This window comes from Amia ocellicauda, chromosome 13 (assembly GCF_036373705.1).
Source record: "Amia ocellicauda isolate fAmiCal2 chromosome 13, fAmiCal2.hap1, whole genome shotgun sequence".
NCBI lineage: Eukaryota > Metazoa > Chordata > Actinopteri > Amiiformes > Amiidae > Amia > Amia ocellicauda.
The window spans coordinates 6,735,834-6,756,624 of record NC_089862.1 but is presented as its reverse complement, the minus strand read 5'-3'; the positions used below and the strand labels follow the sequence as shown (position 1 = coordinate 6,756,624).

At 42.8% G+C, this 20,791-nt stretch overlaps 1 protein-coding gene and 1 pseudogene across 1 annotated transcript in view; one reads left to right on the top strand and one right to left on the bottom strand.

Moving 5' to 3' along the window:
* Positions 1-5,773: 5,773 nt before the first annotated feature.
* On the bottom strand, positions 5,774-7,337 carry LOC136766977 (ADP-ribosylation factor-like protein 13B pseudogene; annotated as a pseudogene).
* Positions 7,338-11,351: 4,014 nt separating this feature from the next.
* The window catches only part of poln (polymerase (DNA directed) nu), a 121,183-nt gene continuing 111,743 nt past the window's right edge, over positions 11,352-20,791 (top strand). Inside the window, 7 exon segments of the mRNA XM_066720952.1 lie at positions 11,352-11,357; positions 11,481-12,017; positions 15,272-15,447; positions 18,290-18,402; positions 19,150-19,280; positions 20,255-20,320; positions 20,706-20,766. Of these exon segments, the coding sequence (XP_066577049.1) occupies positions 11,352-11,357; positions 11,481-12,017; positions 15,272-15,447; positions 18,290-18,402; positions 19,150-19,280; positions 20,255-20,320; positions 20,706-20,766 (1,090 nt within the window).

Below are 20,791 nucleotides of genomic sequence, written 5' to 3'. Positions count from 1 at the left end.
ATGTAAATGTCAGAGATGGTATAAAAATGCCAGTCCCAGTGCAGCAATAAACTGGAGAGCCACTAATGACAGTTCTTAGTGAGACTGCCTGGAGGAGACTGTTACTGATACTCATAGTCATGCAAAATCGTGCTCAGTGAGCGTGTCTGCAGCATCGGAAGTGGCTGAGTGGTCCTGTCTCTAGGGTAATGTGACGTCGCACTGTCTGAGTCGAGACAGAGACGGATGAGGGAGCAGCATCTGAGAATAAGAGTGTGACAACGTGCCATCTCTAGAATGATCTGCAAAAAAGGCTGTAAGAAAAGATGGCTTAAATCCTGAGATTTATGGAAGGTATACACTGCAGAGGTTTGTTATATAATTTTTTGCTAGTAGGCTACCCTTTTTGTTTCTTCAGGGTTTGCATAACAGAAACTCCTGCATAATTCAAGTGTTGAGAACCAGACTATTACATCTTAAAATACAATATATATATACAGGGAGGAATCACAACATTGCCTTCTCCTCATACGCAGCACTTGTCTGGGTTTAATCAGTGATGTTTTATTTTAGAGTATTATCTAGCATAATAATCTCCCATTGTACTACATTTATATTTCATTTGTGTATGGAATAGGATCCACATTGCTTTTCTTTTGTCAATGGATATCGAATCCTTACTATACAGATTTCTAATTCCAAAAGCCTTTCTTCATTGCAGGGAGGGATTTTAATGAGCTACACATACAAAATTGAGGATTCCTGGTGTCAGAGCTTTACAAATAAAAAGCTGGATGTGTTGTAGTTGTGAAACATTAGGCATCCCAACACTTACTGCAGTCAGTCAAGCAACCTTGGGTCAGACTTACGCAAGACACATGATGCAGTAATACACTCACCTAAAGGATTATTAGGAACACCTGTTCAATTTCTCATTAATGCAATTATCTAACCAATCAATCACATGGCAGTTGCTTCAATGCATTTAGGGGTGTGGTCCTGGTCAAGACAATCTCCTGAACTCCAAACTGAATGTCTGAATGGGAAAGAAAGGTGATTTAAGCAATTTTGAGCGTGGCATGGTTGTTGGTGCCAGACGGGCCGGTCTGAGTATTTCACAATCTGCTCAGTTGCTGGGATTTTCACGCACAACCATTTCTAGGGTTTACAAAGAATGGTGTGAAAAGGGAAAAACATCCAGTATGCGGCAGTCCTGTGGGCGAAAATGCCTTGTTGATGCTAGAGCTCAGAGGAGAATGGGCCGACTGATTCAAAGTGATAGAAGAGCAACTTTGACTGAAATAACCACTCGTTACAACCGAGGTATGCAGCAAAGCATTTGTGAAGCCACAACACGTACAACCTTGAGGCGGATGGGCTACAACAGCAGAAGACCCCACCGGGTACCACTCATCTCCACTACAAATAGGAAAAAGAGTCTACAATTTGCACAAGCTCACCAAAATTGGACAGTTGAAGACTGGAAAAATGTTGCCTGGTCTGATGAGTCTCGATTTCTGTTGAGACATTCAGATGGTAGAGTCAGAATTTGGCGTAAACAGAATGAGAACATGGATCCATCATGCCTTGTTACCACTGTGCAGGCTGGTGGTGGTGGTGTAATGGTGTGGGGGATGTTTTCTTGGCACACTTTAGGCCCCTTAGTGCCAATTGGGCATCGTTTAAATGCCACGGCCTACCTGAGCATTGTTTCTGACCATGTCCATCCCTTTATGACCACCATGTACCCATCCTCTGATGGCTACTTCCTGCAGGATAATGCACCATGTCACAAAGGTTGAATCATTTCAAATTGGTTTCTTGAACATGACAATGAGTTCACTGTACTAACCTGGCCCCCACAGTCACCAGATCTCAACCCAATAGAGCATCTTTGGGATGTGGTGGAACGGGAGCTTCGTGCCCTGGATGTGCATCCCACAAATCTCCATCAACTGCAAGATGCTATCCTATCAATATGGGCCAACATTTCTAAAGAATGCTTTCAGCACCTTGTTGAATCAATGCCACGTAGAATTAAGGCAGTTCTGAAGGCGAAAGGGGGTCAAACACAGTATTAGTATGGTGTTCCTAATAATCCTTTAGGTGAGTGTATAGCCATGTAAATGCAACTGTCCTGAGAGCTGGGTCTATACAGTATATTACCGAAAATGACCACGAGGTGTTGCTGAAGGAAAAGACAAAGGAACCCATCCCAATCTTTATTGTTTTTATAAACTGAAGATCTAATCTAACTAATCTCTGGAGTTATATAGTATTCCATGGCCTAATATAGTGCCATACAGAGAAGTGATGTGCTTTTCACTTGAAACATAGATTGGCTCAGGCTGTGGATGCTAATGTAGACAATGGGGAGAGGTCGTGTCTGTCAGACCACTAGGGGTCATTGCACAGTGGCATCCTGTCTTCTGTGAAATAATGTTATCTTTCTAGGGACAAAGTAATTATTCTTATATTTTGTTCCACTGACTTGGACATTCATTTATTTGATACAGTCTTGCATTTAGCTCTGGTAATATCTAACCCATTACAAGAATGAGCTCCACAGCCACATACACATGTTGTTTGCTGTATTATACTGTGGTACACTATAGGAAAGTGAAGGCAAATCATGGTAAAGGATGATGAAGAGATACAGTATATAAGAACATATGAACATAAGAAAGTTTACAAAAGAGAGGAGGCCAGTCGACCCATCGTGCTCGTTTGGTGTCCATTAAGTGATCACTAAGTGATCCTATCCAGCCTATTTTTAAATGTTCCCAAATTGTTGCTTCAACCACATCGCTGGGGAGTTTGTTCCAGATTGTGACAACTCTCTGTGTGAAGAAGTGTCTCCTGTTTTCTGTCTTGAATGCCTTGAAGCCCAATTTACATTTGTGTCGCCGGATGCGTGTGTCCCTGCTGATCTGGAAAAGCTCCTCTGGTTTGATGTGGTCGATGCCTCTCATGATTTTGAAGACTTGAATCAAGTCCCCATGTAGTCTCCTCTGTTCCAGGGTGAAAAGGTTCAGTTCCCTCAGTCTCTCAGTAGGACATTCCCTTCAGACCTGGAATAAGTCTGAATATTAAAGTCCCTTTGAAAAACCTGTGCTGCCGAGATTGTATCTGCTGAGCCACCTATTTTAGTATTATCTGCAAGTTTGCTAACTATCCCAGAGTCCAGATCATTAATATAGATTAGAAAAAGCAAAGGCCCTAGTACTGATCCCTGTGGAACTCCACTAACAACCTCACTCCATTTAGAAGCAACTCCTCTAATCGACACCCTCTGTTTCCTATACATCAACCAGTTCATAATTCATCTACTTACATTACCCTGAATGCCTACAGCTTCCAATTTGAGGATCAGTCTTTGGTGTGGAACCTTGTCAAAGGCTTTCTGAAAATCTAAGTATATCATATCATATGCTTTCATGTAATCAACAGCTGCAGTTGCATGTTCAGGTATATCACGGTATAACCGTGGAAAAACCATTGGAAAATAGTCAAATTACTTTGCAAATTTACAGTGAAACCATTTAATGGAATACAGTACATAAATCCTTAATTTATTTGGGGTGTTGTGTATAATGAGAGTAGAAAGAGCTGTAGTATTTTACAGGCTCCAAACACAGTCATTGACTTTTTTGACAGCCAAAACCACTGCAAGTTCTCACCTGACCTGTCAAATGGTCTCCTCTGCCACTGGTGCTGTCGTTTTCTTTCTGCATGTCTGCATGGGCAATGCCTTTATGCTGAAATCCACTTCAACCTTATGGAAGGCACTTAATGAAATTATGTATCTTATGCAGAGCTCTTTCATATGTCTGACATAGGTGAAGGTAGTTTTACAGCAGTATTGGTTATCATGCTAAATTGTCAGTAAGTGCAGTAACTGATGACCCCATTTTGGAGCTGCAAAAGTGATTGATTAATTAAGCACTTATGAAGAGAATTCTGAAGGAGATGGCTTTTGACAACTGTCTTTCAGTCCAGCTTTGAAAGAGTCTGTCTCCTTTTGTTAATGTAGGACAGAGAGGAAATGCTGGACTAATTGAATCTAATGTTAAGAATTATGGCTTGTCAGGGAGACCGGTTTCAGGGAAGTGATGTGTGTGCACTTGTGATGGGACATTGAGCTCTCCTCTGACTGTCACTTTGCCAGTGCCATTTGCTTTGTGTTTTTGGCATTAATTCCTCATAATAATCATTTCAGTATATAACCAAGTGGATATTTACTAATCTGGAGAAATATGGAAATTCTCAGTGTATTCACACACCTTAGGTCTATACATTTTTACATTGATTTAAAGGTGATTTAGGGAATAATATCAGAGTTGTAATGTAATGCAATGTGTCCAATACTAGCACTTCAACACATGATATTTGAAAATGGTTGAGTAGTTGCACTGTTTTATAATCGGTCATGAAACATTTCAAAAGGTCAAGGAGCAGCATCAGTGGGCAACTGAACAAAAACATTTGGGTTTTTCTCTGATGACCTTGAGTGCATAGAAAAGTTTTCATATTCCATCCCCCTGTGTTCCATCCTCTGAGAAATCTGAAACGAGACAACCCTCCTGAGAGACAATCGAACTACTGAGCAGTGAGCACTCGCTAAAGCAACCCTGAGACTGATTTAACAGCTGCAAAATAAGGATGGCTACCCCAAAAAATCTATCCGTAGATGTCCATATCCTTTTAACTGTTGAACAAGTGTTTCTCATCTTTTATGTACTCTAAATGTATGCGTCTCATTTTTCATAGTTGCACTTTACTGTTGTTTTGAAGTAGGGAGATGGGAAACAATATGCATTGTGCAGAAACTATTATGTGAATATTTATATTTTGCAGTATCCCCAACTCCTTAAATGATGTCTCAAAAGCAATCAAGCTCTGTAGTTTTGCAAAGAGGGAAACTTATAAGGATGAACTTGTTTGATTCAATAGCTGATGTGTACCCTGGATTGTCATTTGTATACATTTTCTGAATTATATTTTTGCTAATTTGTTAGAGTCTTGGAGCGAAATATAGAAAACTATTTTTTAAATTGTTGCACCATTCTCTTGCCCCAGCTGACATGGATAAGACAACCAGTCAGACACTGTCATTTCATATGCTGTCTAGCCAGCTATTCCTAATATGTAGTAAGGAACTGGAGAGTTCAAGGTAAATGCCACTTGTACAGTTTAAGGAGTGCTTTAGGGAGTGCTATTAATGAATTTCATTAAGGCATTTCACATTGCTTGTTCCTTTACTTTCAGGAGCCAGAGCAGTCCAGATGCATCAGACAGACGTGTGCAGCATTAGGAGATTCATCCTGGGGTGTGATGGGGACAGGGGGGGTTGTGAAACTGTTTCCCACTGCGTGACGACGCTTCCATCTGCAGAGCCCGGCTGCGATGATATGACACAGGTATTGGACTTGCTACTTAATGCAATCAGCAGTGCCAATGCAATGAAACTGTATCTGCCTGCAAAATTCAGAGCTTTTCAGAAGCTGAATTGTGTACATTTTAACTGTACTAAGCAGGTTTTAGTAGAGCTCCAGCAAGTGTATATTATTTGTTTATTTAAAGTGCTTCTGATTAACTTAAACCATGACAACTATCAATATGAATCACTCAATAACTATTGTTATCATTAACAGTAATAACCACAAGGGTCAGCAGAGCTGAAACACCAGGCAGGCAAAAATACAAAAAGAATAAGGCAGGTTCGTAACTACAGTCCATAATCAAGTTTTATTACTGGGGGAGGCTGTCAGAAAGTCCGGTCCAATAAAAGGGGTCATAAGCCAGTGAAACCTTCTCTCGTCCACACATGTGCCTTGCTCCAGCCAACAATGCACACCATGGTATGTTTCAGCGGGGCGGCAAGTCCCATTAGGAACCCTGCTGGCTTCTTGGGGGTTGGGGTCTTGGAGGGGAGTTTTTTAGTCGCATCCACTAAAAGATCCACCGTGCCCCTCTGGGTCGGTTCCCCCGACTTCTGCCCCCCCAAAAAATCCTCCTGGTTCTGGAGCATCACTTCCCCCATCTTCTGTGGACAGGGCTGTGGGTCTTTCTGACAAAAAAATCCAGGGGTTGGAGGAATTGCTTCTCCCTGTGGCTGCATGGCCTTATCTTCCTGCTGCTGCAGCTGTGTTTCTGTCAGGCCGACCTCCACTGAGAGCCTCCAGCTGCTCAGAAACACACAGGTGCACAACCTCCAGCAGTAATGCACCAGTGGCTAGTGCAGCTGTCCGAGGCCTTCTTTCTCCAGCCACAGTCTGCAGCCTTTCACAGTCCTCTTCCTCCTTCCTTTGTCTTCCATCAGGATGAGTGGCCCTCAGGTGGGGACTGTCCAGGTTGGCCATCTACTTCTTAAAAAAAGAAAGTACAGAAGTTAAATGTATTGTTTAACTTCTGCTTTCGGCTCCATGCCGTGCTGAAGAGCTTAAACGCGACGCTGTGGCGCTCCCGGGGCCTGCGCTCCTCCACCACCCGCGTCGTCACTGGGCATGCCCTGCGCCAGCCCCGGAGCCAGGGGAAATGGCTAGGCTTCTTGTCCCTCCTCCGACTGTCCTGGGTCTCAGCGATGGGCTGAAAGGGGTTTGACAGGGGCTGTCCTCCGCCGGCTCCTCCTCCTCCGGTGCGGGCCTGCCCTCTCGCCCGGCCTCCTCCCTCTCGGACACGGCGCACTCGCTCCGCTCTCTGGCGCTGGTCCTGCTCCTCCAGGGCTCTCTGCTCGGCTGTGTAGTCGTCGGCGATGCTGCTCAGCAGCCAGCCCAGCCCCCTCTTGACGGGGTGCTCCCGGTTCATGCCGTTGTCCATCGCGGCCGAGCATGGTTCGATTTTACAGCGACACTTGTGCTGGTTCACCAGCTTGTCCAGAGAGAGGGACTCGACGAGCTCTCCCTCATACAAGGCTCCGTCGCAGTCCTGCTTATTGGCGAGCAGCAGCAAGGGCTTCCCGGCGATGCGCGGGTGTCTCAGCACCGCGGCCATGGCGGCCTTGGTCTCCTGGATGCGCGCTGCATCGCTGGAGTCCAACACGAACACCACGCCATGCACTCTGCGTAGTAGCTCTTCCAGAGGCCCCGGATGCTCTCGCCTCCGTCGAAGATCGTCACCTCAGAGTCCCCCTGCTTCAGGGCGATTTTGGAGAAGCCCACTGTGAGGGCCAAGTCTTCTGGATTTTGCCCCTGAATGCTTCTCAGAGTCGTCGTTTTTCCTGCCTTATCCAGTCCCACCATCACCAAAGTCACTTTCCTTGTGGGGTGGCTGCGGCAGTTCCCCATTGTACTGATCGAGAGTGTGTCACTGAGCGCTACTCCGAAGAATGATGTCCGGACTCTGTGCAAGAGGATCATGTCTATTCCAGTGCGACTCAATACAAGTGTGCACACGCAATGGTCATTCATCCATTGATGATAGCCACTTATGATGTCATTTTTGCAGCCAGTGCAGGACCTCAAGCTGTTAGCACAGGAAATAAACAAAACAACAAAACCTGATTTTGACATTTTAACCTGATAAAAAATGTGGCATAAAACTAACTGTGTATTTACTTGTTTGCATTTAGAGGAACATGTTCACTTTTTAATGTAGAGGTGCGCCCCCCATGTAAACTGTCCCTTTAGGCATGTCCAGTTAACAGGGCAACTGAAGGAAACTTTATATTTCAACATACAAGCACTTACCTGTTGTAGATTGGATTTTATTATTTTAAGAGTAAAACTGTATTTAGCTTCAGCTACATCAATAAAATGTTCTTTGTACAGTAGTTTTGGTGTTCAATGTGGATCTTGTGTTACTACTATAGTAACAGTGTTTCCCCCAGCAATGTGCATAGGCAGGGCGGTCTGGTACTGAATTGTTGATGGGGGGCAAAATCATTAGAGGGGAGGGTAGCCGTAGTGAATTTACATAATTAATTTGAACTTTACACATTTCAAACTTAAGCATATTGTGGCACCAAGACACAGGATGAGATACAAATACATTTCAAAGCTGGTGTTGCAATTGGTAGTAATGTACATTCCTAATTTAAATATAAAAATTTACAGCAAATGAAAAAGGTATGATTTGGGACACATTTCAGTTTTATGAGTGGTACATTTTCTTGTGTGGCCCCCCATCCCATGCAGCTCTGGAAATTGGCCCTCCATCACCAAAACTTTGGGAATCCCTGTTTTAATGGATAAGTGTGGACTACTTGTTTTTTAAACTGTGTATTAGTGCTTTAATCACCCCCATGCTCTGTGTGTGCTGCTCTTGTAGCATTGTTTGCAGCCTTTCCATTTTATCTTCTTCCTTCCTTTGTCTTTCCTCTTCGATCTGTCGGACCTCTTCTCTATAGTGCTGGAGCAGCACTGCCACAGCTGTAAGCTTCCTTCTCTTAGCTTTAATCTTTCTGCTGGAGGTTGCTGTGCTTCCACTGCCAGGAGATTCCTCAGAAGATTGAGACTGAGATGCATTAGCAGAGAGATACCACCCTCAGGTGGTGAGAATGAGAGGATTTCCAACTGACTGCAGTCTGATAAAGGGTGCTGTTGATTGCTTGATTCTGCAGCAAGGGCTGTGGCTTGAGGGGCCCTAGTAGTGTCACTTAGTGAGACGCGTTTCAATGTATGCTTTTGGGCAATAATGGCATGGAGTTGTTCAAAGAAGTCTGGCTTCTTCTTTTTGCCTGCACCAGTCTTTTTCTGATGAGAAACAAAATCCTTGAAGCTGCACTTCGTCACTTCTGATAGCACCTTTCCCATCCTTTGCTGGTGCTATCATTTGTCTTGAACCCGTGTGCTTCCAAACGCCTGGATGTGTTTTAGTTTTTGGTAATATTTATATCTGGTGACCCATACACTTCAGTGAATGCTTGCGTGTCTGTCCTGTCCCAGCGGGTCACTTTCCAGGCATTTGACCACACAGGCTGGTTTTCTACAGATTCAACTTAAATAGAAAATACAGTTCTTACAGTGTGACTGCTTCTAACAATAACTCAGCCTGAAATAATTAGGATGCTGAAAATTAGTCAGTGGGGTACATTAGGGCACTCTTGCTGCAGTGAGGTAACATTCAGGTTGCATATTAACTGATATACATACAATAAAGATACAGTGGAAATAAAATATGGTGACACATTGTAGGAAGCTGTAGATTTTGAAACCTTGCAATTTCCCAAACACCCATATTAGTGTGTGTTTTATGTACAATTTTACTCATTTTTTGTGTAGTGCATTTATTCTTAAGAAAATTGAACAAATAAAGAAATAACATTCTAGGTTGCCTGAGGCCATTAATGTAATAGTGCTGATTAATGTAATGTTGCTGATTGCAAAAGAACCAAGACCTTCCAGTGTTCGAAATCAATTTTTTCAAGCAAAGTGAACTCAGTTGTTTGGCCAAACGGACCGAGACCACCTCTTTCTGTGGTGTCAGTTCAGTTCGTTTGCCATTCAAGACTTCTTGTTCACACTCTTCTCCAAACAAACTGAACTGTACTGAATTAGAAAAAGCCTCTTGTGTGAACTTATAACTTATGTAATAACTTATGCTTTTGTCTTTACTGCTGGCATAATATCTATATAGTTATCTTCCATAGTAGTTAATTACCAGTTTGGTACTGATTACTGTACTGAGAGTTCAGGGCTTAAAGAAAGAATACATTTCAAGTAAAGGTTAATACCATAGTCTCCAGACCCATCACCAGAACTTTATGTGGAACTCCAGGGAAAAAACTGATCTCTGATACCTGACATACATCTTAAAAGGAGTGGATAGAAACAGTTGTCTTTAAATGGTCTGAAAGCTGAAAACAATCTGCAGCATAAAAGGTCTTGAAGAAAGTCTATATTGATGTACAGTGTTTTGTCAATTACAGAGGTCAATAAGATCTGTGTAAGAAGGTAAGCTTTTTCCTCCCGTTACCTAATAGTAAATGTCTCGCCTACTGCAGACTGAAACACTCTAGCAGACATTTAACTGAGTCCCTTAAGGAGCTGCTACAGCCTGCTGTGACTTTTATTCTTAGCCTGGCTGTACTGAGCTGCACTGCATTGCACTACGCTGACTGTCTCGGAGAGGCATGTTATTGTGACTAATTTTAAAATCCATCTGCTCTCAAGCTGTCTTCACACACCCTGACCTTTCTAGCTGTTGCAGAATTGGTGCACAGTGTTGCTTCAAAATATTTTTTTTAAAGGACTTTCTGGCTTTCTCCCGCATTGCTGCAGATAGGGGCTGATGCTCTGTGACTAATGGAGCATCAAGACACAGTCGATGCTGAAAGTGTCTGGGTAGGTGTTTGTATTGGGCAAAGCATTTAAATGGCTTCACTGGATAGAGTTTGGAAATGGGGCCGGGTCATCACTGAGGTTGAGTATTCATTTTACTAATAACTCCAAGTGGAGTATTTGGATATGAGTCAATTAACTTTCATATTGTAATGACTGAGAGGAGTGCCTAGAGGGGAATCAATGGATGGTGTGTTTGGTATTTCTGGGCTGCTTCCTGTTTAACCAATAGGTGTAGCGGGAGTTTTTACCCTCCAATAAAGAGTTACGCAAGCACTCACTTCTTCAGGTGGTGTTTTTCACTGACTGCACCGAAATATTGTGTCTTTTGTGTATGAAAATAATTGAGTGTTGGTGCTGACGCTTTTCTTAGTTTGAAAAGTCACTTGTGATCTCGTTTCTGCAGGCGTTTCTATCCTACTATTTTATCAATACGCTGTGCCTCCCCGGACCCAGGTGGAGGTGAATAGATGGGGGAAGCACCTGACTCGCTTCTTTCACAATAATGGCTCCCTGCCTTGATAAAACATTATTAACTTAATATAGAGGGACTTGTTACATTTTTAGTTTAGGCTCAAAAAGGAGTAATGTTTTTGCTTTTGGAGGTCTATTGTTTTGAGCACTCAAGCACTGTATAATAAACACTTATTTGCACTACATCTCCGCCTTTGTGTCCTCAAACACGCCTCAGAGCCCCGGCAGTGTTGGATTAACCCTCCACACTTTCTTCCGTTTGAGCAGCATCCATCTCTCCCGTGGAAATGGTTAAAATAATTTGAAATGCTCTGTGGCGTGAAATCCGATAATTGTAGTCAGATCACAGACTGGCTTCCTTCAGAACAGAAATGAATACAGAACAGCAAAACAGCAGGGTAGACACCTTTCAGTCATTAGACTTTGAGAGCATGTGAACAATGTTTCAAATGTTTCACGCTTCCACCTGAAAATGTCCTGGTGAAGGGCAGGCAGTTTAATCTGGAATATAGATATGAACAAAATCACACACAGGCACAGATTGATTAAATGATTAATTTGAGAAATATTTGTCTTTTCAAAAATGTCTTCTCCAGAAACCTGTTTGAACTTTTCATCATGCAGGTACCAATTTCCTCTGTGAAGGTACAGATGAACAATGTCAAGGTTATTTACTCTCATGAGATTTCACAGAGGGTCTGTATGTGATGAGCGAGAATAACGGAAATCTGTGTGTTTGTTCTGCAGATAAGCGACGTGCAGCCAGAGAGCATGCAGTACAGCCTGGGTTTGAAAGCAGAGGATTCCATCTCTGGAAGTCATAGAAGTGCTTTAATGGAAGCAGAGCTGGAGTCCAGATGCACATCAGCAGAGAGAAAAAATCCTAGTCCTGCAAGGCTGCGGGCCCAGGCAACGCAGCAGGAGAGATCAGAGAAATCAGAGATTGCCTGCGACTTTGCTCAAACAATGGTCCTTGGGAGAAAAGAGGCTTCCATGAAGAGGAAGCAGACTTCCCAGCCCAGTAAGGCTAAGAAACCAAGCAAGTGGGCACCACCATTGGCTCGTAACAGCATGGACAGACCTGGGGGAGACCAGGAAATGAGCGGTGTGTCTAGAATGGTTACCAAACCCCTCCCTGCTGTTACCTCCGACCCCAAAGTGTGTGAGGCATCTATGCTGAGCCAGGTGGAGCGGGCACAGATGCTACAGGAGATGGAGCGGGCACAGGCACTGGTCCTCGCCATGGTGTATCAGGATGGCACCTCACAGCTTAGTGGAGAACAGGTGAACACACACACATGGAGGTCAAAATTACTCCATGAACCCAGCAGTGAGCAGTCAAGCTCTGGGAGTTGGTTTAAGTGTTCATTGTTTGCGCATAAGCTGTTGATGAATATTTCTGAGCATTTCTGCATAAAGCTGCAAAAATGGGGAACAGATTGTGTGACTAAGGTGGATCATTTATTAAAATGAGATGTTCTCAAGCTGCCTGCAGTAGCAGCACTTACACTTGCCTTAGTTAAACTGTGGAACTCACTGATATTTTAGCCTTTAATCTGCCATGGCATTTTCCTAGTCCTGCTACCTAATGTGCTTTTCAGGGTGTATTTTTTTTTTTTACTGCAGAAGGTACTTAGGTGTCATAGAATTTGTGTTTCTACTGGTGTATGCCTAAAAACAAAAACAAATCAAGTTGATGGAATTAAATTGTATAGCTTTTTTTATTGAATTAGATTGATTTGGCCTTTATTGCAGCAAACAAAAGGATTGTACCCAAAATGTACCTCTTGCTTAGTCAAATGTCCTTTTTTTATATATTGTAAAAAGCTCTGTGTCAGAAGTGACCCCCACACTCCTCTTTCCACATGGACTCGCACAGCTGCCCTGCATTGCAATGACTTCCATTTATATTCATCCTCCTCATCTTTAATCTCAGTCCTTTTTGTTACCCTTCCTGCTATCTTGTCTGCACAGTGTAGCTCTCATAACAGGTTATCACTCAGAAACCATCTGTAGTAAGGGAAGGGAAACAGAAATTGGCAGCAATATAGGTTTTATTTGAGTGACAAAAAACATTTGTTTGCATCCTGTTTCACTGAAGATTGGGCAGTAGTTCTGTGTTGCTGTACTGATCTGATATTCGTCGATAGCAATTCCCAGCTCTGCTAAAAGTAAAACGGGAAAACCAAATACTTCAGTCTTCCGACTGTAGTTGCATAGATGAACGTTAAACTTACAAATTCATCCTTCTTTAATAACTGCTTCATCCAGTACAGGGTCACGGAGACCCGGAGCCTAAGATTGTGGACACAGGACACAAGGCATCGGGGAAAACCCATGCACCCACAGGGAGAACAATCAATCTTCACACAGCAGACACCCAAGGCTAGAATCCTGGGTCCCAGGAGCCATAATGCTAACCACTGTGCTGCCCCCTTATAAATCCAACTATTAAAAAAAAAAATACACTTGCTAGCCAATATACACTCACCTAAAGGATTATTAGGAACACCTGTTCAATTTCTCATTAATGCGATTATCTAACCAATCAATCACATGGTAGTTGATTCAATGCATTTAGGGGTGTGGTCCTGGTCAAGACAATCTCCTGAACTCCAAACTGAATGTCTGAATGGGAAAGAAAGGTGATTTAAGCAATTTTGAGCGTGGCATGGTTGTTGGTGCCAGACGGGCCGGTCTGAGTATTTCACAATCTGCTCAGTTACTGGGATTTTCACACACAACCATTTCTAGGGTGAAGCCACAACACGTACAACCTTGAGGCGGATGGGCTACAACAGCAGAAGACCCCACCGGGTACCACTCATCTCCACTACAAATAGGAAAAAGAGGCTACAATTTGCACAAGCTCACCAAAATTGGACAGTTGAAGACTGGAAAAATGTTGCCTGGTCTGATGAGTCTCGATTTCTGTTGAGACATTCAGATGGTAGAGTCAGAATTTGGTGTAAACAGAATGAGAACATGGATCCATCATGCCTTGTTACCACTGTGCAGGCTGGTGGTGGTGGTGTAATGGTGTGGGGGATGTTTTCTTGGCACACTTTAGGCCCCTTAGTGCCAATTGGGCATCGTTTAAATGCCACGGCCTACCTGAGCATTGTTTCTGACCATGTCCATCCCTTTATGACCACCATGTACCCATCCTCTGATGGCTACTTCCAGCAGGATAATGCACCATGTCACAAAGGTCGAAATCATTTCAAATTGGTTTCTTGAACATGACAATGAGTTCACTGTACTAAACTGGCCCCCACAGTCACCAGATCTCAACCCAATAGAGCATCTTTGGGATGTGGTGGAACGGGAGCTTCGTGCCCTGGATGTGCATCCCACAAATCTCCATCAACTGCAAGATGCTATCCTATCAATATGGGCCAACATTTCTAAAGAATGCTTTCAGCACCTTGTTGAATCAATGCCACGTAGAATTAAAGCAGTTCTGAAGGCGAAAGGGGGTCAAACACAGTATTAGTATGGTGTTCCTAATAATCCTTTAGGTGAGTGTATACTGTCTGACAGCACTGGAGCTGGCATGAGCAATGGATAAGGAATCAAGGCTCCAAATTGTCTCTGAAAGTGGTTTCAGACAGAATGGGATATGATGACTTTAATCTTTGTGTTGCTGACCAAGGTCGGCAGCATCTAATAACTGTTTGATCTGTGAATGTTCAGAGCAGTGTGCCCTGGAAGGAGTAGGTTAGACATTCTTTTTCATTTTCAAACGGCGAGGACAACAATCACGATGGAAGCATCAGATTAGTGTCGGGAGTAAAGCAGGTCCTGTCCAACGTTTGGACAGCTGTTTGATTCCTCTGTTATTAGCCTTGCCGCGCTGTACGGTATTTGATGGTTTGTGTGTAAACCCCTGACGGCTGTACTGTTCTGTCGGTAACAGATTCACAGGCTTTTGAGATTTTGAAAGTGACATTGCTACTCATGGTAGCTGGCAAACAGTGAAACCTATGAATGAGTTTCAATATACAATGACTAAATTAAAAAATTGACCTAGGTTATTCCTGATGAAATGTATAATGTTCAGTTATAGAAGTGGGCTGAAGGGTCATTTTAACATCTGCTGTGCATTTTATCACTGATGTTTTTAAGTGAAATCTGTGGGGCTAGATTTCAAGGAGTTTCTCTAGAATCGCTGCCACATGATTGGTAAGTAAGTAGGTAACTTAGAAGCTTAATTCCACGGCTTTTGTGAGTGGTTCTCCTTACCCAGCATTCCACTGGAATGGTTGCCAGCAATTCTGCAAATCTGCAATTCTCACTCCTGCCAGAGGGTCATGTTCTTGAACCAGACGCAACTGGAATTTCAGAGTACTGCTCCTTTATCTCATGTCCAGTAGTTTGTTACCCTTGTCCCATAACTGCTATTGCTAAGAACAGAGCAATTAGGAAAGAGACATTCTTTAAAATCCTTTTATTTTTTTATTTTATTGATTTGATTGATTTTATCTACTTGTTTTCTTCAGGCTTGCATTAATGTTGCTCCTTTTCACATGCGCCAGACGTCCTGTCCGTCAGTCAGTGGGTTCCTGGTGTTGTTGAAGAGTGAGCTGAATACCACAGGGATGGAAAGAGATGCACCAGACACAGCTGGCCCAGGGAGCAAGGTTGTCTACCTCAAGCTGGAGCAGAGGCCAGTGTGGGCACAGCAAGGAGAGGGGCAGGACCAGTTTATCAAGTGAGGACTCTGTGAGAACTTAGAGGAGAAGTGCCATTTCAGTTTCTGTCTTTGGATTTCCTGCACTATATTACAACAAACCTATTTACACATGTGCACCCTGTGACACAAAGAGCTGTGTCATCTCTATTGAATTGGGAAGAAACCGCAGTTATTGAAGTGGAGTGGTTTTACTAATCTAACCGATGGGCTGAATGGGTTTTTCTTGTTTGTTAACTTTATTATGTACACCTTTGTCAGCAGGAGCTGGCTCTTATGTTCTGAGTGGGTTTCACAATGTGCCACAATATTGATTCATAATGTTTTGGTAATAAATTGGACAGATTCATTGCTTTGATTACATTTACATGGATAGGTAAATGACAGAAACTGGAGAATAACCAGCATAACTGCATAGATGGACAAAAATTGAAATGTTTTCATAGATTTACTGTGGACATTCAACTACATATTCAAGGCCAAGGAAGATAAAAAGTTTTAGTTTACAGTTAATGTCCCACAAAAGGGAGACAGTATGTCCTAGACAGTTAGAGCCCTACAGTGGTCATTGCATTTGTTTTTTTTTTGTTACTTTTTAGTTCCCTTTAGCCTGTTGGTTTCCTAAAACATAATGAATTTATATTGAGGTAATTGTATTTTGGTTTGTCTTATTGTGCTAATTTATTGCTATTAATGTGGTGCGCACTGAAATGCTACCCAGTTAATGCCTTGATTTAATAAGAACTATAGCTCAAAGTAATCCACATAAAAACTAAAAAACGAATTTTTGCCTAAAGTAGTGAAACTGAAATCTTTTTAACTCTTTTCTTGAGTTTTCTTTCAATGTGGAATGAATAATTAGAGATTAATTATTACATGCTGTGAATTGTCCTTAATCTGGAACAGAAAAGCAGTGAAGATTAAATATTTATAAGAACAGATGAAATGTAAATATGGGGATGTGAGCTGGGGAACAATGGAAAGAAAAAGACTGCTATATATGAAAGCTGCTATATATATAATATATATGTATATACACTGATCAGCCATAACATTATGACCACTGACAGGTGAAGTGAATAACACTGACAATCTCGTTTCATGGCACCTGTCAGAGGGTGGGAGATCTTAGGCAGCAAGTGAAAATGGGCAAGCGTAAGGATCTGAGCGACTTTGACAAGGGCCAAATTGTGATGGCTAGATGACTGGGTCAGAGCATCTCCAAAACTGCAGCTTCTGTGGGGTGTTCCCGATCTGCAGTGGTCATTACCCATCAAAAGTGGTCCAAGGAAGGAAAAGCAGTGAACTGGCGACAGGGTCACAGGCGGCCAAGGCTCATTGATGCACGTGGGGAGCGAAGGCTGGCCCGTGTGGTCCGATCCAACAGACGAGCTACTGTAGCTCAAATTGCTGAAAAAGTGAATGCTGGTTCTGATAGAAAGGTTTCAGAATACACAGTGCATCGCAGTTTGTTTTGCGTATGGGGCTGCGTAGCCGCAGACCAGTCAGGGTGCCCATGATGACCTCTGTCCACTCATCCAACATCAGAACTGGACCACGGAGCAATGGAAGAAGGTGGCATGTTCTGCTGGGAAACCTTGGGTCCTGCCATTCATGTGGATGTTACTTTGACATGTACCACCTACCTAAGCATTGTTGCAGACCATGTACACCCTTTCATGGAAACGGTATTCCCTAATGGCATTGGCCTCTTTCAGCAGGATAATGCACCCTGCCACAAAGCAAAAATGGTTCAGGAATGGTTTGAGGAACACAACAACGAGTTCAAGGTGTTGACTTGGCCTCCAAATTCCACAGATCTCAATCCAATCGAGCATCTGTGGGATGTGCTGGACAAGCAAGTCCGATCCACGGAGGCCCCACCTCGCAACTTACAGGACTTAAAGGATCTGCTGCTAATGTCTTGGTGCCAGATACCACAGCACACCTTCAGAGGTCTAGTGGAGTCCATGCCTCGACGGGTCAGGGCTGTTTTGGCGGCAAAAGGGGGACCTACACAATATTAGGCAGGTGGTCATAATGTTATGGCTGATCGGCGTATATATGTGTGTATATATATATATATGTGTATGTGAGAGATGCAGATTTATTTCAGATTTTTTTCCTTCTTATATATACAGTATTGTTAATGTGGCCATGGTATTGTGCACTGGATATATTTGTTTTTCCTAAAGGTTTTCCTGTTTTAAATTGCATACAAATTCTGTTTTGAATAGTTGACACAGAAAAATGACCCCACTCATCCCTTAACTTCAAAGCAATCCTGAAGAAAAATGCATCAAAGAGAGAATAAATCGAGAGCAATTAAATGCCAGCATTCTTTATTAATTAGTTACATTAAAAGCATAGAAGCACAGCCAGCATTTCATACAAAGGCTCTTCATCTGGGATGTAGCCTGTGAGTTGCTTTCACCTGTTACATTGTATGACTTACTGGACATTTGCTAATTGAAAAGAATAAGCTGTCAAAAGCAGATGGTATTTAAACGTTCTTTGGTCAGAAGTTCTCGTTTGTGCTAATGAAGTACCAGTGATGGTATTATTGAAAGCATAACAACCCCTGGTGAATTAAATATTCTAACTTACTGGAGTTTTAAAAGACTGTTTTATTTGTTGCCTCTAAAATATTAGTACCTATATAAGCATTATGTAGGCTGCCAATATTTTCACACCCGATTGTTTGAAAGTGCTGTGGATTGCACATTCAGGCAGTGATGAATGTTATCCAAAATAACTGCAGACATGCAATAGAAACCAAAATCCCCTTCTCCACTGCTCTGTGCACAGCCTGGCTCAGTTGTTCATTGCTTTCTTGTTTGTTTTCCTTCACTCCTTGTGGTAGAGAGATGCTGCTCCATATTCTCTCCAGTAAGCAGTCTGTCATTTGCTTTAAGGCCAAGGATCTCCTGCGCACCACTCTTCAGCACTTCAGGAAGGACATCAGCTGGAAACAAGGCAAGACTTTCTCAGGAACATGCCGTCGCAGTTGGAGGCCCAACTTTCAGACTAAAGGCTGCTGGAGTGAGCTTGGGCTAGTGTAATTTACTTGTCATCATGGTTTGCAAAGCCTAGAGGAAACTATTTTATCCTGCAAGTTGTTTTCTCTACTCCCTGGATTGCTACATATTTTGTGCCCAATCAGATAACGTAATCCTCTTCAAAATTACACTGTAGACACTACTGAACAAGCTGTTTCATAAGTGTAATGACATTCCAATCTGTCCTCCATTTTACCAGCCAAGCGGGCCGAGTTCATTTTAAATATATTGGTTATCTAGCTATATGATAAATAGCTGTAATATTTGCATATCAGGTTAGATTGTGAAGGTTCATATATTGCAGTGCTAAACCTTTCCAGCATGGCCTTGGAAGTGGGTCCAAGGAGCAAGTAGCCAGTGACCTTTAGGAGACACAGTAGTGGGTGTAGTAGATCAATATAGTCGAGTTAAACTAGTAATGAAGTCCGGCTTTGTGTAGAACCAGAGTCCATGATGTCAGCACACCTTTGGGAGCGTGGGAAATGAAAGATGTATAAACAGACCTCCAGGGCTAACATATTACATCTGTTTGTTTCTGGCTCAGTAATGATAACCTGTTGACTTCTACTGTAGGTAAAAGCAATAATAATATAACAACCACTGAGTGTTTAGTCAAAGGCCAAGACTTTAGTGGTGCACTGACATGTTAGAAATGGCCTTGCAGTTGCCCAATGCAGAATGCTGGACCCTCAGATCGCCGCCTGGCTTCTGGACCCTGCAGACTCGGCCTCCTGCTTCCAGGACCTGTTGGCCAAACACAGCTGGCGGCCCACTGGAGTGAATCCTGAGGCTCCCGTGAGTGGATATTGTGTCTGTCCGGCACATAGCTGTCGACCACACAAGGAAAGGCATTTGCAAATGTGCTGATCTTGTCCGCAGCACCTCACAGAGCTAAAGCTAGAGCTCCTGCTGGTTCTTTCATTACAACCTTCCATTTAATATGAGGAAAGGGGACTAACAGGAGAGGAAGGTTTAGAGTTGCAACGGTATGTGAGTGCACTGCAGTTCCAGTAGTAGATTGTAGGAGTGGTGGCATCCATGGTTAGAGATGGGACAGAGGCATGCTCTGCTTAGAGGGAGTGGGAGTGCACTCCTTCTAAAGCATTAAAGAGAGGTCTCTTAAGTAAAAAAATGCCAACTAAATTGAATACATTTCAAGACCACTAGATTATATACAGTTATATTTAGTGTGTTAATAATTCAAAACCGTAAGCACAACCCCCCCCTTTTTTAACACTCTGTTGGACTGTTGGAATGAAAGTTGACCAGAAGACCAGGCCGGTCATCTTCATTTGCAGCAGTAATGGTTCTTGATTTCCAAACTTATTGGTTGGGTTCTATGTTGTTGTTACTGAATATGAATTGTGATTCTTTATTTGAAGACATTTCTATATATATATATATAATTGTATTTTTATTTTTTTCTTGTATGATGTGACTTGACTTGTATTTATAACTTCTGCACACACTGCACAGTTTATACTTCTGTAGAAAATGTACGTTGTACAATAATATTTTGCTAACATTTTATGTTATTCTTGGCACAATGTTCTTCCCTGACACAAGGCCTTGTCTTCAGCTCCACACAATAGAGCCCATGCTTCTCAAATGCTATCACTCACAGGGCTGCTGTGCAGCAGTATACGCCAGTAGAGCTGGAAGAACTGTCATGATTGCCCCTACCTGCTGTAGTGTAGTGCTCTTATGTCACCAGTATCGTCACTGCCTCCCTGACTGTGCTCTTTCTCTCTGCTTCTTCCTGTTGGCAGTGTGATGTGAGCCTCAGCTTGCACCTGCTGTATCAGCTCATGATGGATCTGCGTGCCAGTTTACAGGCAAGCCTTAATTTATATGACTGTCTGGTGTTTAAGAGATTAGAGATGGGAACTGTATGAAGACTTCATATTTCGGGTATGGTGAACAATGGCCAACTGCGGCTGGTGGTGGAGTGATGAATGCACTTTTGCCAGAGCTTGATGTTTACAGCCTTCACTTGAAAGATGACTTGAGCTCGTTACCCTCTCTGTCCCTGAGAAATACGACACCCTTATCACATCATGCTCTTTCAGCGCATCAGGTAAGGTGTTGGGTCTGGGGCCAGGGTTTCTAGCGCTTCCCATACATGCTGGCGGCAGAGGGAGTGGGAATAAATTATTTTAGACCTGATTGCCAAAACTCATGGCTTTTCAGATGCACTTACCTGACTAATTCATGTTACAGACTCAAGGGCTATGGGAGCTGTGCATTAACATGGAGTTTAGTCTGATCAGAGTCCTGGCAGGTAAGAGTGGATTCTGTCTTCAGAC